The sequence below is a fragment of the Geotrypetes seraphini genome, chromosome 1 (assembly GCF_902459505.1).
Source record: "Geotrypetes seraphini chromosome 1, aGeoSer1.1, whole genome shotgun sequence".
NCBI lineage: Eukaryota > Metazoa > Chordata > Amphibia > Gymnophiona > Dermophiidae > Geotrypetes > Geotrypetes seraphini.
Genome location: NC_047084.1, coordinates 503,001,787 through 503,027,613, shown reverse-complemented (window position 1 = coordinate 503,027,613; position 25,827 = coordinate 503,001,787). Strand labels below are relative to the sequence as shown.

At 41.8% G+C, this 25,827-nt stretch overlaps 1 protein-coding gene and 1 long non-coding RNA gene across 3 annotated transcripts in view; one reads left to right on the top strand and one right to left on the bottom strand.

The window, feature by feature from the left end:
• The window catches only part of LOC117351884 (G-protein coupled receptor 54-like), a 36,995-nt gene extending 15,513 nt beyond the window's left edge, over window positions 1-21,482 (bottom strand). Inside the window, exons 1-2 of the mRNA XM_033927740.1 lie at window positions 21,204-21,482; window positions 13,873-13,997 (exon numbers count right to left, since the gene is read on the bottom strand). Of these exons, the coding sequence (XP_033783631.1) occupies window positions 13,873-13,997; window positions 21,204-21,480 (402 nt within the window). The 5' untranslated portion in view covers window positions 21,481-21,482. The remainder of the gene's footprint in view (window positions 1-13,872; window positions 13,998-21,203) is intronic.
• Window positions 918-10,091, top strand: LOC117351892. 2 transcript variants are annotated; one of them, XR_004537522.1, is made up of 4 exons: window positions 918-1,284; window positions 2,293-2,609; window positions 7,809-7,950; window positions 8,570-10,091. It is a non-coding gene; the product is annotated as an uncharacterized LOC117351892 (long non-coding RNA). The 2 variants fall into 2 exon arrangements; XR_004537521.1 differs by lacking the exon at window positions 8,570-10,091 and having other exon boundaries at window positions 7,809-8,365.
• Window positions 21,483-25,827: the final 4,345 nt, after the last annotated feature.

The window sequence follows — 25,827 nt, the reverse complement described above, 5'->3', positions numbered from 1 at the left end:
TCATCATCTTTCCCTCCATTCTGCGTCCCAAATTCATGCCTCCCACGGGTGTTTACCTCTTCTGGCCTGCCCCTCCTCCTATTGCAGTTCTCTTTTCAAAGCCATGGCTCACGGATGATCCAGCAGCCTGACCCTTCATGCCTCCCGCGGGTGTTTACCTCCTCTGGCTGGCTCTCATTTTCCAGTGGCACTTCTCTTTGCAAAGCTGCGGCCACTGGTTCCTGCACAAGGCTCGTTGCTGACCTAGAAGTCTTCCCTCTGACTTGAAGGAAGGCTTTCAGGTCAGCTGCGAGCCTCGTGCTGGAACCAGCAGCTGCGGCTTTGCGAAAAGAAGTGCCACTGGGAGGAGAGAGCCAGCCAGAGGAGGTAAACACCCACGGGAGGCACAAATTTGGGACGCAGGATGGAGGGAAAGACGATGAGGGGTGCGTTGGGACAGGGAAGGGAGGTGGAGGGTCATGTTTGGACAGGAAGGGAGAGGCAAGACTCGGTTTCATAAGTACGAGTTTGATGTAAGTCAGGTGTTCTTAAACCGGGGACTGCCTGTTTACAGTTATATAGTGAGACAGGGAACTGCCTGTCTCAGGAAGAAATACCCCTTCTAATACTGCCAAAGATAAAACTGTCCCAACTCCTGCTAGGAGAGACAGCCCAGTGGCTATAAAGCAGAGAACAACAGCAAAAGGGAGATTTCTACCAGAATCAGTCAAGATAGTGTAACTCCCTATTATTCCCTTGCTAGGAAGACTGAGCAGAATATCTGTGAGCTCCAGAGAATAAGATCTGACACTAAAAGAGTTAACAGAGGAGGTGTGGCTCAATCCAGTAAGGAACAGGCTGTGCAGCCAATCAGAGGGAAAGCTTCCCAAGCAAGCAGAATCTGCAGGTCAATTGAGCCCAGCTGGTCTATCAGGGAAGCTGCAGCAGAGGTTCTCAGAGCCACCAGGAAACAGGAAAGCAGACAGCCTCATTAGGCAGAAAGCTACCTGCTCCTTCATACCCCACTCACTTGAATTCCCAGGAGAGCCCTACCGAGAAAAGGAAAGTTCTTAAACCTAAGGTAGCAGTACGGGGGGAAAGGGAAGTGAAAAGAGGTGTCTGGGCAGTAAACCCCATGAAGAGGGGTAGCCAGTGAGCCCCATGAAATGCTGCCACTATCTATAAGAGGAGCAGCCCGCATTCGCCACAGTAGCTCTTCAATATTGCCAGAGCTGGCCGGTCCAGAACTCCACAAGGCCCCAGCCAAACTCTTTCCTTTCCGCTTCAGCATCTCAAGTCAAAAAGGTAATTTTCTAGGTAGAATCTTTAGATAAGAGGAGCTCTCTAATGCATGCTGCTCAGACAGGTCAATCCGCAGCAATCTTGGATCAACAAAAACATTTTTGTTGTTGTCCCTGGGTTAATAAGTGTTCTTTCTTAATGCCTATGTCACAAAAGTATAGAAAATAGCTATCATTCCCCTCAAACTTTGCTTTTGTGACCAGGACATTGATATTTGGAAATGTACCTTTTTTGCAGAAACCAAAAACAAAAGAAATGGATTAACCTTATTTTGACAGCATCGCTTGTACTTGTGAAGAACATTTGCTATTAAACGTTTAGATCAAGAACACTGTTCTTAATGCCTATGTCACAAAAGTATAGAAAATAGCCATCATTCCCCTCAAACTTTGCTTTTGTGACCATTGATATTTGGAAATGTACCTTTTTTGCAGAAACCAAAAACAAAACAATGTTCTTAATCTAAACGTTTAATAACAAATGTTCTTCACAAGTACAAGCGATACAGTCAAAATAAGGACAATCCATATAACACACAGCAAAGAGTAGTGGTGTGAACCCAAGACGGTCTGTGTTTTGGGGCCCAATCGAAATATGCCACAAAATTTAAATATTTAAATACCCTAGCGGCAGACCACATAGGCAAAAGCCAAGTATTTGCTTTTAAACTACTCATCATGATATAAATAAGCACGATCTCTTACGTAAATAAAAGAAAAATAATAATAAATAAGATCCAGTGATGATCGACACGTTAAGCGTGGGGCAGTGAGATCATTCGAGCCCAAGGTGGTGTCGCTGAGGATCTGGGTGACAATAGAGACCTATCTATGGTATTGGTGGTTGGTGTCTAGCAACACTGTCACATATTAATGTATGATTAGATTTACCGAAGCTAAACACTGAGAGCCATATTTAAAGCTGACAAATTTTAAATATGCATTAAAACATCCAAATACGACAGTAGAATTGTTGCATTTTTGTCACTTTGACCTTTCTTTTTTTTTGCAGAACATTCCAGATGGATTCCAAGTTGAGTAAACTTAAAGGCCCTTTTACTAAGGTGCAAACATTTACTACGTATGCAGTCTGATCTGATCCGATCTGATCTGATCCGTGTCCAGGGGGCTGATTCACGAATCGCCCTCATGCAAATGAGGGCGATCGGAATCATGCCCCCAACCGACCGCCCAGATCGCTCTATAGAGATCCCCACGTCTGCACATGCATCGAAGAGCAGCAACCTTTTTTTTAGTTTACTTTTAACTTTTTGGCAAGCCCGTGGTTTCTCATTTGAATGCGCAGATCGGAGGATGATCGGGACAGAGGTTAGTGAATCGGGTTGGAGGGAAATCGGGTCGTAAAGGGGTCGTAAACCGATCGGTACACGATCGATCGATTTGCTTAATGAATTTAGCCCTAGGATGGCAGAATTTTCTGCTATAAAATTTCTTAAAATGTTTAGAGAAGGCCTTTGATAGAGTAGAATGGCCTTTATGTATCAGGCAATGGATTGGTTTGGTATTGGTTCTGGATTTATACAAATGATTCAAACCTTGCATAGTTCCCCTTCTGCCAGATTATTTATATATATATAAATAATACTTTTTCAGAGCAGTTTTGTCTGGAGAGGGGAGTTAGACAAGGATGTCTGTTATCTCCTTTGCTATTTGATATTGTTCTGGAACCTTTGCTTTTGGCTATACAACAAGCGGAGGAGATACAAGGTATTCCTTATGCAGGTCGGGAATATAAAGTCTCTGCATATGCAGATGACATTTTGATTCATTTGAGGAATCCTGAATCGACCATTCCACATTTACTGGATTTGCTAGATAGATTTGGAAAATTCTCTGGTTACAAAATAAACTGGAGTAAATCAGAGGTTCTTCCACTAAATGTACATTGTACAAAAGGATTATTTGATACGTTCCCTTTTATTTGGAAAGAAGATGATATAAAATATTTAGGCATCTGGATTAAAAGTACATTGGAAGAAAAGATGAAAGTAAATGAAAAATCCTTATTGCTAAAGGTCATGGAAATGTGTGAGCAATGGAACCTTCTACATCTGTCTTGGTGGGGGAGAGTTCAAATGGTCAAGATGATGATTTTGCCTGTGGTTTGCTACCAAATGGGTATATTGCCAGTTAATTTTCAAGGGTCCTTTTACAAAAAGTTAAATAGTATTCTGACAAAATTTATTTGGCTTCGGAAAAATGCAAGAATTGCTCTAGTATCTTTACAAAAACCAATTGTAGATGGTGGGGTAAATTTTCCCAATTTTTATAGGTATCATCAAGCCTATATAATGCGTCAAGGTATGTATTGGATCCTTCCTGAGCTCATGGAGCATCTTCCAGACTGGCTACATCTAGAATGGAAAATTATGTCCCCTATGCAACTTTCTCATGTATTAAGTATCAGACAACCTAGATATGCTAAGGACAACATAATTTTATTGGATACATGGAAAACAATTAAATTTATTGATAAACTAACAGATGTTCCTATAATGAAATCTACTTTGCAGTCCTTATGGTTAAACTCCAAGATTCAAATAGGCGGTGCTGGGATCGCCTGGAAGAATTGGATGCAGGCAGGTATTCAGACATTGGATGATGTTATATCTAATGAGAAACTACTTGATTTTTCACGGCTGCAACAATCATTTGGCATTTTAAAGTCTCAACATTACAGGTGGTTGCAGTTGAAGCAGACTAGTCAGAGTGGGTCCCCTGAATGGAAAAACTTATAGCTTGCAGATCCTTTGCTACCAGACAGATTTAGTAGGACATCAGGCCGCCCAGTGGTACAAATTGATTTCTGAATTTTTAAAACATGGAACTCACTCCCTATCTATTTAAGGGAAGAACGTAACTTGGACAGATTTAAGAGCAAATTAAAAAGCTTTCTTTTTAAGGATGCATTTGATAATTAGAAAGCCTGACTAGCAGCCTTATTTCAATTGCATTTCATTACTTCTCTGAAGTACATGATCTCTCCCTTCCCAGTGTTTTTCCCCATAAATGTCTTATTTACTATCAAACAACTTGTATTTCTCTTCCCTTTCTTTCCCTTTGTTTTAATGTTTGTAATAGTTTTTAATGTCTTACAAGATTTAGTTTCTGTCGTCTGCTTTGTTGTCCCCTAAATTTTGTAATTTTACTGATTTGTACATCGCTTAGAATTTTGAATAAACGATCAATCAAATTTATATTCAACTTGAAACTTAAATAAGAAGCCAAAAAATAGTCTTAGAGATATTTGGAGCATCGAGATAAAAACAGTATATTTCTGTGTCTCGTTGGCCACGAATTTGGACTTGGAGGTTGAAATATACAGCGTCAGCATCTATGAGAAAAACATGGTTATTTTTATTGCAAAGGACTTTTTGGACCCTAGTTCGATTGCAAAAAATAGATAATTCTAAATCTAATAGATGCTGGCATTGTCATATTAATATAGGGACTCTGGATCATCTGTTATATTTTTGTACATTGATACACCCTGCAGGAAGCACAGAGAATGTACGTCCCCAGTTTCAGGAAAGGCTGCAAGAACAAGCGATCAAAGGACCCGGTTTGGATGTCAACAGAAGTAAAGAGGGCGATAAAGGACAAAAAGGTATCCTTCCGGAGATGGAAAAAGGACCCAATGGAGGAAAATCACCAGACGCACAGGAAATGCCAAAAGGAATGCCACCGGGAAGTTAGAAAAGCAAAGGGGGAATACGAAGAGGGGCTGGTCAGAGAGGCGAAAAACTTCAAGGCATTCTTCAGTTACGTTAAGGGAAAGCGACCAGCGAGAGAGGAGGTGGGGCCGTTGGACGATGGGGATAGGAAGGGAGTGATTAAGGAGGATAAAGAGGTAGCTGAGAGGTTGAACACGTTCTTCTCGTCGGTCTTCACGAGAGAAGACACATCTAATATACCGGACTCAGAGGAGCTCATGAGTGGGAAACAGGCTGAAAAATTGGATCACATAGAGGTAAGTAAGGAGGATGTCCTCAAACAGATAGACAGGCTAAAATGCGGCAAATCACCGGGCCCGGACGGGATCCACCCAAGGGTTCTGAAGGAACTAAGACAAGAAATAGCGGGCACAATCCAGCATGTTTGCAACCTATCCTTGAAAACTGGTGAGGTACCAGAGGACTGGAAACTGGCGAATGTCACACCTATCTTCAAGAAGGGATCGAGGGGTGACCCCGGGAACTACAGGCCGGTGAGCCTGACTTCAATTATAGGGAAGATGGTGGAAGCTATGATCAAGGACGGCATTTGCGAGCACATCGAGAAGAATGACCTATTGAGAACAAGCCAACACGGATTCTGTAAGGGAAGGTCGTGCCTAACGAACCTTCTGTACTTCTTTGAGGGAATAAGAAGTCGGGTGGACAATGGGGAACCCATAGACATCATTTACCTCGATTTTCAAAAGGCTTTCGACAAGGTGCCACATGAAAGGCTGCTTAAGAAGCTGTGGAACCACGGGGTGGGAGGGGATGTGCACAGATGGATCAAGCACTGGTTGTCGGGCAGACTGCAGAGGGTCGGAGTAAAGGGTCAATATTCTGACTGGCGGGGAGTCACAAGCGGTGTGCCACAGGGGTCGGTGCTGGGGCCGTTACTCTTTAACATATTTATCAATGACCTGGAAAAGGAGGCAAAGTGCGAGGTTATAAAATTTGCAGACGATACCAAACTGTGCGGCAGAGTTAGGACCAGGGAGGAGTGTGAGGACCTACAAAGAGACCTGGACAAGCTAGAAGACTGGGCAAACAAATGGCAAATGCGCTTTAACGTGGACAAATGCAAGGTCATGCATATAGGGAAAAAGAACCCATTGTTCAACTACAAATTGGGGGGGGTATTGTTGGGAGACAGCAGGCTTGAGAGAGACTTGGGTGTGCTGGTGGATGCATCACTGAAGCCATCTGCACAGTGCGCAGCAGCCTCGAAAAAAGCCAACAGGATGCTTGGCATCATAAAGAAGGGCATAACAACCAGAACACGGGAAGTCATCATGCCATTGTATCGAGCAATGGTGCGTCCACATCTGGAATACTGCGTTCAGTATTGGTCGCCGCACCTCAAGAAGGACATGGCGGTACTTGAGAGAGTCCAAAGGAGAGCAACGAAAATGGTAAAAGGGCTAGAACACTGCCCATACGCCGAGAGGTTGGATAGGCTGGGGCTCTTCTCTCTGGAAAAAAGGAGGCTCAGGGGAGATATGATAGAGACCTTCAAGATCATGAGGGGCATAGAGAGGGTGGATAGGGACAGATTCTTCAGACTGAAGGGGACAGCAAATACGAGGGGGCATTCGGAGAAACTGAGGGGAGATAGGTTCAAAACAAACGCAAGGAAGTTTTTTTTCACCCAAAGGGTCGTGGACACTTGGAATGCGCTACCGGAGGAAGTGATCAGGCAGAGTACGGTACAGGGATTCAAACAGGGATTGGACGGATTCCTGAAGGATAAAGGGATCATGGGATACTGAGGGAGGAGCTGGGATGTAACACAAGTATAGAAAGCTAATCAGGTAATGAGTAGAAACCAAACCAGGTCGTGCAGGTGCAAGACCGGAGGGTTAGGACTTCGATAGGAAGACAGGACTTAAATGAGAAACCAAGGAGGCAAGGGAGCCCCTTCTGATGATACAGACAGGTCATGACCTGTTTGGGCCGCCGCGGGAGCGGACTGCTGGGCAGGATGGACCTGTGGTCTGACCCGGCGGAGGCACTGCTTATGTTCTTATGATACTTAGTTTCTGGAAGTCAATTTGGGGACAAATAAATCTCATTCTAGTCATCTATTCCTTTAACCTATGAAGCCGTAATTTGAGGTACATTACTACATGTTAAGCCTACTTTAGATAAATATAGAAGTCACCTTTTCCTGATCAAGATGAGAAAAGCTGTTCAAATGGTCACATATAATTGGAAGAACCATGACAGAATTAATTACACTTTTTGGTGGGTAAATGTATATACCACATATAAATATGAAAGAGTGACTGCGGAACGTTTGGGGATTAGTAAGTCATTTAATAAAGTGTGGAGTCCATTGACTGCATTTGTTACATTGCAATAAGGGTCATGTATCTTTCTTTTTCATTAGATATCCTTACACATCCAGGGAGGTTGGGTAGGTGGGGGGAGGGAAATGATTTTGAGGAGTTAAAGTACTTAATTATAATATTGTAATCACATCATATGTATTATTGTATTAATAATTGAAATGAGGATGGGAGAAAATGACTGTTTTATGTATTACTTGTGAGTTAATAGTGCGTTTTATGCAGTATTTTATGTTCAATCAATTGTATTGCACTATCAAAGTTTGAAAATCAATAAAGATTTAAAAAAAAAAAATATATATATATATATTTAAATTTGATAATTTTCAATGTTATTTGAAAATATATAACATATGAAATATGTTGTGAGAATCATGTACACATTAGTCATAGATGAAATATTATTGTTTTCATTACCACAATTTCATTTTGTTCTTCTACAGGATTGTACAGAGGGGAAAAGAGAGCCATGAAGTTTGCTAGCCCAAGAATTTGGCGGGAACCCACTGACCACTCAAGCAATTGCTAATTCTGCCTGGTGAACCCTTCCAAATGTTGGACTGGCAAGCATGCATCTGCAATCACGTATGTGGACATTCCTTCATCCATCGCCCCTGTGCCACATTGCCCTGAGCTCCCCATAACCACTTGCCCAGAGAGAAAGCAGCAAGTCAGAAAGTGAGGAAGACATTGTAGATCCAATTTACAATATCAGTGGTGCAGCTTAGAGAATAACATGGGGAAAAAATTTGTCCCCAACACCACCCCGTCCCTGCAACCATTGTCCGCGCCCCATGACTACTGTCCCCGCCCAGTCCCCGTCCCCACAACTACTGTCCCTACAGCATCCAAACAAGCCTCAGTATTGCAATATTTAACTTATTCCTTCCTTATAAATCAAAATTCTGGCTGCTGAACTAGTGAAAGAGATATTCAGCTGGCAGGGCTTTGTTTATAAATTTTTATCAACACAATTAATATACTACTTTATACTAAAGCAAATAAATAAATAAATAAATAGCATTTTTTTTTCTACCTTTGTTGTCTAATTTCTGCTTTCCTCATCTTCTCATTCAATTCTTTCCATCCACTGTCTGTCTTCTCTCTGCGTCTTCCATTTGCTCTGCTACTGTGCCTCTCCCTTCACCCCCCCTTCCCCCAAATTGGTCTGGCACTCATCTTCTTCCCTCCGCTCCCCCCATAGTCTGGCATCTCTGTCTTCTTTCCTTCCAGCGTCTTCTCCCCTCTCTCTCTTTCCCATTTCCCTTCAGTGTCTTTTCCTCACTCTCTCTTTTGGGCTGTAGGATGTCTCTCATACTCAAAGTCCATATCCTTGATGCTCATCTTGAGACATTTAAGGAGAACATGGGAACATACTTGGAGGAGGAAGGTGAGCGCTTCCACCAGGATATACTGGATTTTAATATCACTACCAAGGACAATATAATGAGAACATGATGGGTGACTACATCTGGAGGCTGATTTTTGAAAGTAACTTACAATATAATCGCAAATCTCATTACAATATAATTGCAAATCTCAAAAAGCTATTCACTTCTAAATCTTCTGTGATCATCTTTGTAGAATTGTGATTCATATGTTGTTTTTTAAATAGGTAAATTGTAAAATTTGACTATCCAGGTCACAAAAAACCAAAGTTTTGAATATAAATTTTAGGCTACTTTCTATACTACTTGTTTATTGTATTTTTGATGTTTGTCTTATTTTGTTATACAAGGGGTCCTTCAAAAAGTTTCCACACTTTCATATTTTTGCATTAAATGGTTAGGGTGGGAGAAGTGGTAAGAGGGCATGTCGTTGAATGTCATGTGGGAAAAATGTATCGCAAAACAGGGCGAATATGTGGGAAAAGTGATATAATTTGCTTTTGAGGTATTTAATAGTGCTTAAAAAAACATAAGTGCGGAAACATTTTGAAGGTTCCTCATATATTATGGACTAAATTCTTTAAATGGCACCTAAATTTGGGCACAAAAGAAATGAGTGCTAAGTGTAAATGGTGCTCAAAATTGGGCGCCATTTACAGAATAGTGTTTAGTGCCATGCCCAATTTTAGGCACCAGGATTTACATTAATTGAAACCTGGTGAAAATCCTCACCTGTAAATTAGGCGCAGGTCCCCCCAATTCTATAACAGTGCGTGCATCTTTAGTGAACAGCCCTAAACCGTCCCTTGTTCCTCCCAGGGCTGTACCCCCTTTTCACTTGCACACTACAAGATTTACATGTGCATCTTTATAGAATAGTGCTTACTGTATATACTCTAATACAAACCAAGGTGACCTTTTTCCCCCCAAAAAAGGAGGAAAAAAAGGCACACTAACCATGCTAACTGCTAACACAACCATAGAATATAATGGGCATGTTATCATTTAACGTGCGCTAATCATTAGCGCATGCTAAATCGGCTAGCGCACCTTAGTAAAAGAGGGAGTAAATGTCTGAGGTTTAAATAGGACAAAGCTCCTTCAAAATGTTGAGTAACGATGTTCTAATCATGTGCACCTGTTGTGATACACCTGTGTGCGATTTGAGCCAGTTTAAGTGGGAGGATATGTGGGGATGTCAAGTTTCAAGTTTATTTACAATTTGATTAATCGCCTATTCCAAATTCTAAGCGATGTACAAATCAGCAAAATACATAGTTAAAATATACATAAAATAAACATACATAACTAACAAAGGGACTAAGTTTGCAAAACATAGTAAAAAAACTCATTTCCGAACACAATGAAACAATAGGCAAGGCAAGGAAAGAAATACAATCTAAGTAATGTAGGAGTCAACAATTAGAGGTTAAGCACAGCAGGAAGGGAAAGACAAAACTGAAAAGAAGGTTTAAAAATAAACAGACGAGCAGTAGGCAATTCAATTAAATATTGAATGCATCTTTAAAAAGAAAACTCTTAAGTTTGCTCTTAAACTTTTCCAAGTTCTTTTCCTCTCTTAAGTAAAGTGGGAGTGAATTCCAAGTCTGAGGCGCCGTAATAGTAAAGATAAATTGCCGTCGAATATTGATAATTTTAAGAGACGGAATAACCAATAAATGTTGGTCATTTGATCTCAATAATCTAGAAGAATTATATGGTATCAATGCTTTATAAATAAAAGCTGGAGTTTTAAATGTAAGCAATGTCCTAATTTATTCCTCAGTTAGAATACACGTTTTGTGGATATCTTTTGTTTCATGAGTAAATCAAGGGAAATTTTTGTTGTTTACCTGCAATTTCATCACTTTTTTTAAAAAATTTTTATTTATCTCTAGAAAATAAAGATTTGACATCGATATGTGAACATTTCTTAAAAAAGAACTGACCATTTCATGGGAAGTCCTAATTTTTTCACATGACTTAAGTTCAAAAACAGATCTGACCAAACAAATCTCCTTTACGGAGCTGGGTTACTTGGCAGTGCTACAGGAGTGAGCTGAGAATCAGGGAAGCTGGGCAAGTCATTTTCACTCTCCACTGCCTCTGGTACAAACCAGACGTTTCAAGGGTAGACAGCTCAAAAGAGTGAGAATTAAGGGCAATATATACCTGATATAAAGTTTCAAAGTTTTACAAGTAAAAAAGGAGTTCACAAATGGGAAAAGCAAATAAAATGTTTCCCCTTTTTTTTTTTAAGGCTTCTGAAAGGACATAGGCAGCATGAAGGCAGTGTTAGGTCAGTGTTCAAGAAATTTGCCCAAGTAATTTAATAATTAACAGCGTAAATTCATTGGGCTAAAAACTTCCCTTCACTTAGTATGCACACAGGTATCAATGAGCTTCTCCATTCCAGCCCAGATATTCAAAGGGAATTTTTATTTATATGAGCCTATTTTCTCCAGAGACACTGAAACATAAACAAGTGAATGTACTCTCTAGCTCTCTTTTCTAGTGCTGTCCCTTGCTCATAGGCTTCTTCAGGCAGTGCCTCCACCAGGTTTACCCTCCATTAGGGTTACCAGATTTTACTTTAGTAAAATCCGGACCCCATAGACCTGCCCTCAGGCCCGCCCAGTTATGCCCTAATCCCGCCTCCAATCCCACCCTCCTGCCCAATGCAATTTTGAGGAATCTTTTCAAAACCCAGACATAGTGTGTGGGGGTCTGTAATTTGTGTCTGCAGTGCTTATCTGGTGACTTTAGGTGGGTTTTTGTGACTTAGACCATAAATGGTCTAAGTCACAACCTCCAAGATCTGTCTATGCTGCGCTGCATAACTTTCGGTTATACATGCAGTACGACTAAGTCTAAGCCTGCCCACGTCCCGCCCAAATCACGCCCTCAAAACTCCTCCTGAAATGCCCCATTTAGCGGCACTGTGAAGGCCTAGGTCATTTTAAAATACGTCCAAAACCCAATTTTATTACTGGCACTTGGACATTTTTGATTGATGATTGTCCAAGTGCTGACTTATGCTTGTTTTTGGACATTTTTCAGTTTCAATTATGAGCCCCATAGTGTTTAAGTGGATTTTCAGAATATGAGCTCATATATGTGTGTATCAGTATTCTAGTCATTTATGTGCATATCTTAATTTACAAAATTACTTCCTTGTCTGTTCATGAACTGTATAGAATCTGCATGTATGTACATCACAACTCTGCCCAAACTATGCCTCTGGAATGCTTACATGCAGCACGCATATAAGAATGCACTATATAGTACTTCACAATTTTTCCATGTTAAAAAAACCCACATTTATTTTCAGTAGTTTTTAGCCTTCATTAATGCTGGTGGATCAAGACCAGGAGCAATCATGGTGAATCAATACGTCGTGCTCCCTCCCTGGCAGCGTTCAAATCCAAGCTAAAATCCCACTTTTGAATCTGTTTTCAACTCTTAACTCTCACTCACTGCTGTCAGATACCTATACCCACTATATCATTTCCTCTACCATAATCTCCCCAACCCTGAAATGTCCTGTCTAAATTAGATTGTAAGCTCTTCTGAGCAGGGACCATCTATTGTATGTTTAAAATTTACAGTGCTGCGAATGCCTTTCAGTGCTTTAGAAATAATAAATAGTAGTAGTAGTAATATTTTTAACCATTTTTAGATCTTATACATTTTTTAAAGATTGGATGCTTCTTTATGTAAAATTGAGAACTTTGCTGTCCTTTATTGAGTTCCTTTCTCTTTTCGCAGATTAGCGCGCGCTAACCCCCATGCTATGCAGAAAAACTAACGCCAGCTCAATGGAGTCTAGTGCACGCCAAGCGCGCACTAAAAACACTACCGCAGCTTAGCAAAAGAAGCCCTTAAACTTGGTTTGTCCAACATTTGATGATTTATCAAAACCATACATAAATATAAAAAAAAACCGAAATTACCCCCACATGTCTCTGTATTGACAAATCATAATCATTATAAGGACATACAGCAAATAAAATGAACATAAAAGAGAAAACAAAAGTGAGAAGAAAAATTAAATTCAATGGCCCAGATTCTATAAATGGTGCCTAGAAAAATGGCACCTGCCACATATCAATCACACTTAGGCGCCATTAACAGAATCGCGACTGCTGGTCAGGGTTTTAAAAGCCTACGTTTTTGGTGCCTAAGTTTTTGGGAGAATCGCGCCTAGCCATGCCTAGTAATGTCTAAGGTCACCTCTACCCCTAAACATGTTTACTTTGACCTTAGCGCTTGTAGTGGCCATGCTGTAGGCACGATTCCGGTGCCATCCTTTTTAAAAAGTTTTTAATCCGTTTTAAATGCTCAATTACCGTGCCGAATAAACCCAAAATTAAAGCCAATTAATGCAATAAAGTTAGGCACCAATAGGCAAAATCTAGGCGCCTACCAGTACCTTTCAGCACCGTTTAAAGTATATGACCCAAGAGAGAAGAAAGTAGGGAAGCCATCCTCTCTCCCTCACCTGCAATTACTATTCCCCTTTCAGTGTGGCATGACCTTGAACCCATACTCTGATTATCCAACAATGTAGATCATTCTGCAATGAAAGGAGACTCTATTTTCACTCTTCCACCAGGAACATCTGTGGAGCTGTTTACAATATATCAGAACAAAGGTACCAGAATTAGCTGACATTCTAATCTATTCCAAGTATACAATGGACAAATCGAGTATGCTTGGCTCCCAGTTTACCAAAAGCTGAGAAGCAAACTTAGAGCTGCGCTTAACCACACATTGGGGTTCTTTTACTAAGGCGCGCTAGCCATTTTAGCACGCACTAAACGCTAATATTTAGCGCGTGCTAAAACAGCTAGTGCACCTTTGTAAAAGGACCCCATGATTACTTTTAAAATGTCAAGTTTAAGTTTCAAATGTAATAAACTTTGTGATTATATCGCATTATCACATATTCAATGCGATGTACAAATTAAAAAAGGGAATGACAGACAACATGTATAGGGGGAATAAAGAACTTGGACATGGACAAATAGACATTATCAGAAACATAAGGGCAGTGGGAGGAACTACAATAATGTCAATAAGATCATCTCAAAAACATACAGCTGCGTTTGGCACATACCTGTTGAAGGTAGTTCACAAATCTACACATGAAGTCTCCAAACACCCAGCTAGGCAGAGGGTAAAGGGTGGCAGTGAAGGGCACACAGCACACTAAAAAGATGATATCTGTGGTGGCCAGATTAGCTGTGAAAGATGAACAGAACAAATAGGTTTATAAGATGACACACTGTTTCCTCTAAGCTGAGTGGGAGTCCTCCACCTACAATCCTGCCAGTTGGTGGTGCTGTTTCACTATCATATTTTCAATAGTGAAGGACAGACAAGTTCTGCAGGACTCAAGGAAACTTGCCAGTCTCTAAATATTGAAGTATCACCCCTCACTGGCAGAAAATGCCATTGGAGAACTCTGACTCAACTTGGAAGTAACAGTGACCAAACACTCTCTAAGGAAGGAACAGTGAGTCCAGAAAAGAATTTCCTTCCAAGCCACTCTGTATGACAGGAGTTTCAAAACCTGTCTGAAGGAACTCCAGCTAGTCAGATTCTCAGGATATCCACAATGCATTTGCAGATTACCTTAATTTGCTACTGAGGCGGCAGTGTATCCAAATCAATCTCATAACTATTCATGGTGGATAACCTGAAAACCTGACTGGTTGGGGTGTCCCCAGGATAGGTTTGGAGATCACTGCTGTATGATTTATCATTAAGGTTTATTGAACTTAATATACCTTTGATTTTTCCACAGACCTCTGCATCAGAGTTCAGTTATGACAATCTTGGCATCAATCAAACACTGCCTGTTTCAGGGTTTCACTCAGGTTATAACTCCTGGTTAACATGTTTTCAGAACCACGAGTTTCACTTGAGTTTTCACTAAAAAGGTCTCTGAGTTTTTACTGTGTTGCTTACAGCTTATATAGAACAGTTCACCATAGATTCCCTCTCAGTTTTGTACTGAAAAACTAGGACTCCTCTGAATAGCCAAGCAGTATTGAACTCAGTCTGAGTTATTGGCAATTGTAAGAGGCTCTTATTCAGTTAACACTACCAACCAGATTCTGTATTTGTTGAGCAACTTTTTTAAATAAAAAAAAAATAAAGAATAAACACTCACAACTGATGACTTCAGAGCAGTTTAACTTTCATAGAATCTTCTCACTCTACCAGCCCATCCTATTCAAGCTGGGAGTGTGTCCACACTTTGTGGAAATAACACTGTTTCCAGACTTAAGGCTAGATTCACTAAGCAAACCGATCATGTACCGATCGGTTTGCGAGCCCTTTGCGACCCGATTCACTAACCTGTGTACCGATCCGATTCTGATCTATGCATGCAAATGAGGGAAATGGCATGCAAAGTAGGCAGGGACGCAATTCACAAAACAAAAAATCTTGAACACCGACTGGGCTGGCCGATCAACAAGAAGCGATTGCTGGGAACCAGTTGCTTACCTCCTATCCAACTGTCCTGCCAGCCCTGCAGCCCTGAAATAAACCCACTCTCTGCTGCGACCTGCTCTCAGCCCCCAACTTTCCAGCTGATCTCCTGCCTTGCTCAGCCCCGATCTCCTGCCCTGCTCAGCCCCCGACTTTCCAGCTGATCTCCTGCCCTACTCAGCCCCAATCTCCTGCCCTGTTCAGCCCCCGACTTTCCAGCTGATGTCCTGCCCTGTTCAGTCCCTGACTCGCTTGCCTTTCTCCACAGTGCAAGTCTGGGGTTTTAACCCGCAGGTTTAAACCATGGGCTCGTGAAGTAGAAAAAAAACAGTCAAAAAGTTTTAAAAAATAGCTCTGCTGGGCATGAAGGGCTCGCAAATAAACAAACAAAAAATGCTGAGAGCATGTGCAGACCATCTACAGGCAAGGAAGATGGTCTGCGCATGCGTCAGGATCGCACACTAGAAATCTGTGCGATCGGGGGGGGGGGGGGCGTTCTCCGATCGCCCTCATTTAAATTTTTTTGTTTCATGAATTGGGTGGGCCTGCACGGATCGGCCACAGAGAGTCAGGTTTGTGAATCTAGCCCTTATGTTATGTATTTACGGTCTTGTCCCAAAATACATAACTGATCTCTTCTCCTTCTCAGCCTGCAGACACAAGAGAAGCTCCCACTTGCACTTCGTTTCTCCCCCGATCAGAGGTTGCAAACTAAAAAAACACTATGGACACCTTCTCTCACATCAAGCAGCTTTATGGGGTAAAGAACTAGAACAACTCCTCTCGCCCACCACTTACGAGGTGTTCAGGAAACGCCTCAAAACTCACCTGTTCCTGAAGTACCTAGATAGTTGACCCGTTCCTCCTTTTCCCCTACTTAACGGTTCTCTGGTCATTTCCCCCACTTGTTCTCCCTTCCCTTAATTTCTCTCAACTTGTACTTCTCTAATCTTTTGTAAACCGCATAGAACTTAACGGTACTGCGGTATATAAACTGTTATTTATTATTATTATCTATTATTAGAGAATCTAAACTGTATTAGATTGTTAGAAATAAAGGTAAAAACTCGGGAGAACAATTCTAGACTCAGGTACTTACAGAAAATATGGTCTGACAAAATATGGCAACTGCTCTCTCAGAATGAACAAGAAGGGGGGTGGGCATAAGCTCTGTGGATACAGCCTAGCTCTCTGGGAGAAGCAAAGCCCTCTGGGGATTTAAGTCCACAGAGCACACTTTACTCATACATGTTAGCATAAACACTAATACACTTAGTAACTGAGTAAATAGGAACTGAGTAAATACCCACATAAAGTGTGGGGGGGGGGGCAGAACAATCCCACTTAAAGTAAAGTACTGTGTTCAGTTTTAGAGTAGAGAGTTGTGTGGGGACAGAAATCTCCTCTGTCACCACCCATCCCTGCCAGAATTTCCTCTGTTCCCGCCAGAATCTCCTCCATCCCTACCCAATCCCAACAAGGAATCTCCGCCACCCATGCCCGTTCCCAGAAAAAGTAATTATTTCTGACATTTTTGATTTAGCCCCACCTAGCCCCATAAAAATAAGTAATTATGAGGGTAAATCATAAAGTAAAGGCAAATATATATTTAACGTCTTTAATAGAAATAACTGTAATGAATTGAAAAAATCACTTTTCCACATAGTCCCCATGCAAGACGACGCATTTTGTTGTATGGTTCAACTAGCTTCTGCATTCTTGCAGAGAGGAAGTTTTTCAGCTGCTCCCAAAGCCAGCTGAGCACCACTTCCTTTACTTCATTATGCTTTGTCTTTTGTCTTCTGGCTTGCAGCGATACATCTATCTCTCGTCACCAGTGACAGTTCTCTCCAGAATATTCGGATCTTCTTCATGCCATCTCAGGAACTGGGTCACAGCCTTCACATGTTGTTGCTTGTACAGATCAGTAAGCTGTTTGGGAACCTATTGTGCGCAGATTTTCCTGTATCCCAAGTCATCATGCATTATGGCAAATGCAGATCCATAGCCGATATCCAAATTTGAAACCAATTGAGACACCGTTATCCGTCGGTCTTCTCTAATCAAGGCATCTGATCTGTCAATGTGCTCTTGTGTGTGTGATGTTGATGGACGACCAGAAAGACTTTCATCGGCTACACCTGTTCTTCCCACTTTAAACCTTTTTACCCACTCATACAAACCTTTTGTTGATTCATGGTGCCATGTCCATACTGAGTCAATATCCGACGTTGAATTTCCACAGGTTTTACTCCCTCTGCCCAAAGAAAACACACTATTGCACATTGTTGTTCGGTGGTTCAATCTTCCAATGGAGCGATAAGTTTCTGACCTTGTGGCTGCCACACGACTCAAGCGTTGCACTGTGTGTGAATGAATTATCCAACAGGCAATGTACGAGTGCATATGTTGCATTTTGCTAGCTCCCGTTCCGGTTATCACATAGTTTAACAATTGCCTTTCATTTCTGATTCGCCCTCATACTTCCGACAGTTTTGATTTAGTTTTAATTGAGATTTATAGAAAATTCAAAACCAAGTCAAACATCTGCCAGAGCAGGCACAAAACCAATACCCTTCCCCTCCCATTTCCCAACCTCAAACCAAGAGGCTGACAACCAAGGAAGAAGACAATAACCAGGCAGGGATATGGGTAATTATTTCTTAAGTCCATGCAGGAACAGAAGTCCATCAACAGAATATGGTCCTAGCTGTGATTATCTATCCTCAAGAACACACCCAGCCGATGAAAAAGACCACTCAGATGATGTGCTGGCAGGACTCATCTGGCAACTTCAGAAAGATTTCTCTACTTTGTAGATTTGGACTTCCATTAAGACCAGATATCATCTGTGATTTCGTCAGTAGAAGTCAAGTATGTATCCACCTGAGAAAAGCAGATTGTATGGTTTAGGTGTATCTAGCAAGTAATATTGTCACAAGATAAAATATTGAATTAACTAAAGAAAGTAAATATATACATATCTCAAATATATTTGAAGAAGTTGAGGAACAGAGGTCAACCAATACATTTTCTTCTAGTTTTATCTTCATATTGGGTTGCTGCAAGACAGATATGTCATCTTGAGCGTCTGCTGCTGGCAGCCTATCCACCATCTCTTTCAAGTGGTGACGGGACTAAATCGCGTGAGACAACGGCGCGCCGACAACTGAGCGCAAGATTGACGGCGCGCCGAAGAAAAGCACTATTTTAAAGGGCTCCGACGGTGGGTGTGGGGGGGAACCCCCCACTTTACTTAACAGACATTGCGCTGGCATTGTGGGGGGCTTGGGGGTTGTAACCCCCCACATTATACTTAAAACTGAACTTTTTCCCTAAAAAACAGGCAAAAAGTTTGGTTTCAAGTATAATGAGGGGGTTTCAACCCCCCAAACCCCCCACAACGCCAGCGCGATGTCTGTTAAGTAAAATAGGGGGGTTCCCCACCAACACCCCCCGTCGGAACCCTTTAAAATAGTGCTTTTCTTCGGCGCACCGTCAACCTTGCGCTCAGTTGTCTGTGCTCAGTTGTCGGCGCGCCGTTGTCTCGCGCAATTTTGTCTATGAACCTTTCAAGTTGGACAGTGCCTGGGCATATCATGCAGATGCTAATGTTCCAAAGTTGTATTTAAACCATGGATCCAGCAAAGCAGCTGATGCGTAAAGTATTTATCCAGCATGTTAAGCAGATGAGTTTTCAGTTGTAAAATGATGCCACTGTCAGAAGTCTTTGCAGTGAAGCGCTTTTGCAGCTTTATCTTTGTAGGTAATACCAAGTGCAATGAGGGGGCTCTTGTCAGTCGAGAGGCATTTTGTGACCACATCAACAGGTTCCAAAACTTAAATTAGACACCCAGACTGCACAGCGTGACTCTGGGAAGAGAAAGGAGCGGCACCCGGAGGCAATAGGAAAAATTGGGATAAGCTGAATTATAGCTTTTGGTAGAACTTTTTGTGTAACATTTTCAATCTTTCAATATTTTCGAATTTAATATTTTAGTTAGTTTGGGGTTCTTTTCACCTTTTTGACACATTCTAAGTCTATTGAACTTTGGAAAATTCAAAAATATTGAAAGATTGAAAATACAAATTTTGCATGAATGAAAAGAATTTACCTATACTCGTACGGAGTTTTTTTTTTATTAAACCAGTGATGATGCAAGCGGCTTAGGGCACTTGTGTAGTCCCGGCTGCTTACAATTGAGGTTTATTTTTCTCCGTTTTTTTGTATTATTATTTTACACAGATACTGTGTTATGTCAATAGCTCTTGTCTATGTGGTATGAATGAATCCCTACTACTAAATATCATTTACAATACGTTTCAAACCATATTTTGCTGATTATATACGATTGTGTCCCTTGATACATTTAGTTGTACGACAACTTCCTCAGAATTATTAGAGACATCTGATAAGGACTTAGCATTACCAGCAACCCTGATTATAACTGTGGCACTTCGGTTAGATAAAACATGGTTATTAAGACTTTACTTTAAAAATAAACACAAAATTTTTCTTGGTTGTAAAGTACAGATTTTTCCTGATCTTACAAGGGAGACACAGAAGCGTTGCCGTGAATTTCTTCTTTTGAAACTTGGGGTTACATCTTTGGGGGCTACCTTTTATTTGAGACATCCATGCAAATGTATAGTGTGTTACCGTTCTGTTAAGTACAGTATGTATTCTTTGACCCATCTCAATTGACAACTTTTGTAGCAATGTCTCGTCTGGATGGAGGAATATCTTGAACCCTATATATAATTATGAGATCTCATTTTCAGTGCTACAGCTTTAACATCTTGCTAAAACATTCTTGTTTTCTTTAATTTTTCGCTATTTCTTAAACTTGGATCTAGAAAGAGGACTTGAGCATAAATAGTTTAATAATGTTTTCTTTATTGGATGTAAAATTTATTTTATGATTTTATGTTATTATGACTATTGCTTTCTGTACAAGTGATAAGCTTGAATTTAAATTGAAAATTAATAAAGAAATAATTAATAAAAGGACAATAATAGGACATAGAAGAAATCAAATCTATTTACTCACGGTAATACTAGATAAGATCAGTTTTATATTCATCTAAGGCTTGTTGAAAAAAATAAGTTTTCACTGATTTCCTAAATAAAGTGATACAAAAGATCTAATTTCATAAGGAAATGCATTCCAAATAGTGGCAAAAATATATGTAAAGGATCGAGAAATATATCCCATGGCTTTAACACCCTTAACAGAGGGGAAAGAAAGCTTAAACATTTGGGACAATCTTGAAGTTGCAGGTGCTGGCAAGTCCCATCTGCCCAGACACGGCACTGAAAATGGTCAGTGCATAACTACCGATTCTTCCCTGACTGCAAAGCGCCGTGATGGTCAGAAGGAATAATCAGCAGCACTTTGCAATGAAGTACCCACCAATATCCAGGGACAAGCCTTCTGAACAGGATTTAAGCCCTGTGGAATATCTATCCTGAATGTGCCTGTGCAGGTGAAAAAGGCAAAAAAAACCAACCAATAAACAACCCTCTAGAAAGATAAAAATGGGATAAATCCCAGAAAGCTCCGAGCTCAAAATAAAATTTAAAAAAGGAGGCTGAAATTCAAAAGTGTGGGCAAAAACGTTGACAGATTACCACAAGAAAATGAAATACAAAATTAAGACAGACCAGAGAAACAAGATCACACGTGAAACCGACACAAATGCAAATTTCATCCAGAAAAGAAACAGGAGCAAAACATTAAAGCACCAAAACCATACAAAGGAGCAGGACTACACGTCCCTGCATGCACCGGGGCAAAACCAGTACCGGATCCGCTTGTTCCCCCTGTACCTGGGCTCTGTATACTGGCCTTTTTTATACTGTACCCAAGCCAATACAAGTGACGGGATTGAGAGTTTGGGAGCGACAATATGCCGCCACATGATTAAAATACTCTTTGCGTCGCTCACCTATGTAAAAGTTAGTGACCGTCCTCATCTGCCTGTGCTTGGAGATCACGTATATGACCAGAGAGTTCCCCACCAGCCCCACCAGCAGGATGAGAGCGAAGAGGAGCGGGACGAGCCAGGCGTCGACCAGCAGAGGAGGGCTTTGCACGGCGGGGCTGGGGCAGCCAGGCAGCAGCGGGGGGGACTCGGGACCGGAGCCCGACTCGTTGCGGCAGGCGAGCGAAGAGGAGTTGCCGTCCCGGAGCGGAGACGAGGCGCTGCTCCCGCCATTCCTCATCCCTCCCCCCCCTCCCTCTCCCTCTCCTCAGGAGTTGGACGAGCTGCTGCACCGCCAGCTCTCCTTCCCGCCAACTACTGGGAGCATTAGCCGAGGGCGGGCTTCCTTTTATGATTCCTTTTGTCAGCCTCGTCAGCAGTGAATCGCTCTCTTTAAAAGGGTCTGGAGGCTTAGATCGCATTTCCTTAGTAGGGCAAGACTTTTCCACTCCACAGTCGGTGGAGGCGTCGTAGGGAAATGCAGAATTCAATGTAAAGCAGTTTTTCCTCAAACTGTGTGCCAAGGCACACTAGTGTGCTTTCTGAGATTTCAGGTGTGCCTGTGGGCGCCAGCACCTATCATTCTCCCTGGCCCTCTTCCCTTCTGGCACCCTCCCCCCCCCCCGGCATCTCAGGGCCTTCACACACACGCGCGCGGACATCGACATGATGATGTCACGCATGCACATGATGTCATCATGGCGATATCCGCCGCACTTTCAGGTGCCTCGAGCCACAGCCACTACTTTTTAGCGTGCCGCGGCTTGAGAAAGTTTGCGGGACACTGATGTAGAGCGTTCACTGGCGTCCTTTTCGTTTTTACCGGAGCTTGTGGAGGTCCCCGGATCGCATATTCCCTCTCCCTTCGTGTAGTTGTCATTTCAAAGATCTGCCGCGGTTTTGAGCTCCGCTCTCCCATGCTCCCACATTTCGCTCTTCCTTTCTGGAACTGCTCTGGGAAGTAGCACTTCGAGACGGTGGCAGGTCAAAAGCGAGCGCCGACAAAGGCGCGCCGAGACAACTGAGCGCAAGGCGGAAGCCCGTGCCGAAGAAAAACAGTGTTTTAACCCTTTCAGGACCATAAGGATCGTAGGCCAATTTTTGTGGTTTTGACGACATTTTTATGGTAAAAAGGGCTTGCAGATGCCAAAAAATTGATTTTTTTTGTGAAATATCATTATTTTTTTAAAAAAAAATCAAACTTCTGGCTTATGGACAGTGTGGCAAGTGAATCTTCTCGTCAATCTGGCAACGACGCTAATGAATGAATGTCGGAACCAGTTTGTTTACATAAAGGCAGTATCATATGGAATCCGTACATATCAAATTTAGAACTGTAGACTATCCCAATCAAAATTTATAGGATTTTAAAGTTATGGGACAAATATGTCCCTTGGTCCTGAAAGGGTTAAGGGGCTCCGACGGGGTGTGTGGGTGGGAAACCCCCCCCCCCACACACACACACGCACTTTACTGAATACAGATCGTGCCGGCGTTGTGGGGGGTTTGGGGGGTTGTAACCCCCCACATTATACTGAAAACTTCACTTTTTCCCTAAAAAACAGGGAAAAAGTTAAGTTTCCAGTATAATGAGGGGGGTCTACTTCCTGCTTCTGCGAAGGTAGGACCTGGCAAAGTGGACCTGACAGGTCTGAGCCATTCATATTACAGAAGGAGGAGAAAAAGAGCGATGTTGATTGTAGAAGGATTACTTATAGGACAGATTCACCTTCTCTGTTCCTCCAACCACTGGCGTACCAAGGTGGGGGGGGCAGTCCACCCCGGGAGTAGAACATGAAGGGGTGCTCCTAGGGTCAGCATCAGAGAGAGAACTGGAGGAGCATTTCTTACCATGGTACTGAGAAAGGAGAATGTTGGTTCCTGTTCCTTTGCCATTTGGCAATATTTCCTATACTTCTATAGTTTCTGGGCAGCTCCTCTCTTCAACAAGTGCCGCGGGACATCAAGCACTGTTAGAGCCACCTATCTAACATCGGGGGCCTCACTCATCCAGTGAAGAAGCGCACGCTTCAGTGGTGCGTGAGCATAGGGCATGGCCAAAGGGGTGTATCACATTCAAAAAGCTTACAAGAGGGCTTTACATTCTAATAGAGACACTCACCTTTGTAAGACCACCAAAAAAATAAACCAACAGCCTTATTTGTCCTTTGGCTCAAAAACATTATCAGTATTCTCAAGAAAAAGAGGCATGTTTTGAAAGTACTAGAAGCTTTTCCAACAAAGACATTACAACTGTAAGTAGTGTTGAGATGGTATACAAGGGGCTGCTGAAAAGTTCTCAGCCGAACCAAGAAGAGAATGATGGGAGAGCCATGAAACTTACAAGTTATTCCACACTTTTCTTGATACTTTTCATTTTTAATGATATGATGTGAAATGAAAACGGTCAAGTGAAGTGTGAAATAACTTGTATGTTTCATGGCTCCACATCATTCTCTTGGTTGGGCTGAGAACTATTCAGTGGCTCCTCGTATATAAATGTAAATAGATAAACCATTAATAATTTAGGGCCCCTTTTATCAAGCTGCCTAACGTTTTTTTAAAATCACAGACTGCTATGGTAAAAGCTCCGATGCTTATAAAATTCTTATGAGCATCGGAGCTTTTATTGCAGGGGCCTATAACAAAACACCCTTATGTAGCTTGATAAAGGAGGGCCTTAAAATAGTTACAAGTACTAGTTAATATTATAATGTAAAAACAGTTCATGAAATTCAAAAAAACTATAATAGAATTGAGGTTAACTCTTTATAAGTCTCCTGGTTCTCGTCTTCAGGCAAAGTGCATAAGTAATGGGAAGATTTTAATCCAACTCAAGCACCACACAAGTTGGCTATGAGATAAGTATTTAAGGGATCTTTTTACTAAGTTGTGGTAAGCGCTAGTGTGTGCTACAAAATATTTTTATTTTTATTGCAGAGGAGGCATGTTTGGGAGTGGAGAGTGGGCATTTCTGTCTAATCAGTTAGTGCATCTACATTATCGCAAGCTGATTAATGCATGATTGGAAGGGAGCCCTTACCGAATACAAAATAGAGGGCCATTTTTACAAAGCTGCGGCAAGTTCTAAGGTGTGCAAAAAAATAGCTTACCATGGGGCATGTTGAGGTGTCCCAAAGTAATTTGGGGATGTGAGTGTGCTACCCATGCCGCCTAAAAAATAATGAGAAAATTAGTGTGTGGCCATTTTACTCTAGTGGTAAAAATGGTCTTATTACATGGGAAAGACTCATAGTAACATAACATAGTAACATAGTAACATAGTAGATGACGGCAGATAAAGACCCAAATGGTCCATCCAGTCTGCCCAACCTGATTCAATTTTAAATTTTTATTTTTTTTTTCTTCTTAGCTACTTCTGGGCGAGAATCCAAAGCTTTACCCGGTACTGTGCTTGGGTTCCAACTGCCGAAATCTCTGTTAAGACTTACTCCAGCCCATCTACACCCTCCCAGCCATTGAAGCCCTCCCCTGCCCATCCTCCTCCAAACGGCCATACACAGACACAGACCGTACAAGTCTGCCCATATAAGAGTTACATTTTACTGCACTCTTGACCATCTAATCTTCCAAATAGGGAAACACATACACTCCCACACACATTCACGTCCATACAGTCTACAACGAAATGTTACTATCACCACTAGAAATTTGGTAAACACTCCGAGAGCTGGTAGTGGCTTTTCCCTATTCAGAATCTGGGATACTTCCTGTGACTGGGAGTATCGAAATGTGGAATAGACATCCTTCAAATCCAGGGAGCATAGCTAATCTTTTTCTTGAATCATGGGAATGAGGGAGCCTGGGGAAATAATTGTGAACTTTTGTTTGACCAGGAATTTATTCAGAGTCCTTAGGTCTAGGATGTGCCCATTTTCTTGAGGACAAGAAAGCACCTTGGGTAAAATACCTTTCTATGACCGCATTCGCCTGCAGAAGATTTCCAGAACTAGTACCTGCTTGTGGGAACAGCTGATAAATGTCGCTCTTAGTGGGCAATTTGGTGGTCTCTGATGCCAATTCAAGGAATAACTGAGATGGAGTATTTGAATAACCTACCGGTCGTTGGTTATAAAGGACCACCCTTGATGGAAAAAATTCAGCCTCCCTCCAGTAGATTATCTGGGATGGTTACTTGGACTGCGGCTATGCTCTTCTGGAGCCAGTCAAAAGCTTGCCCTTTGCTTTGACTGGGGAATCAACTGGGACTTCTCCTGATGGGGCAGTAGGGATGTGAATGATGAGGCTGGGACTACTGGGCAGGAAACAGATACCTACTCCTTTGAGAGTACTAGGATTGCCTTCTAGTACTACTGGAAAACCTCTTAGTAGATGAGGTTGCAGCTGCAGGTTGCCCAGATAGGCATTGGATAGTATCTGCGTGCTTCTTTATTAGGTCAGCGACCTCCTCCACTTTGTCTCCATAAAGATTGTCTCCATGACAGGGAACATCTCTCCTGTATGATCTCTCCTGAGCTGCTCGTTCCAGATCAGAGACACAATGAGCAATGAGTGTCTGTGCATCCCCACACCCATAATATAGAGTCTGGCCACAATATCAAAATAA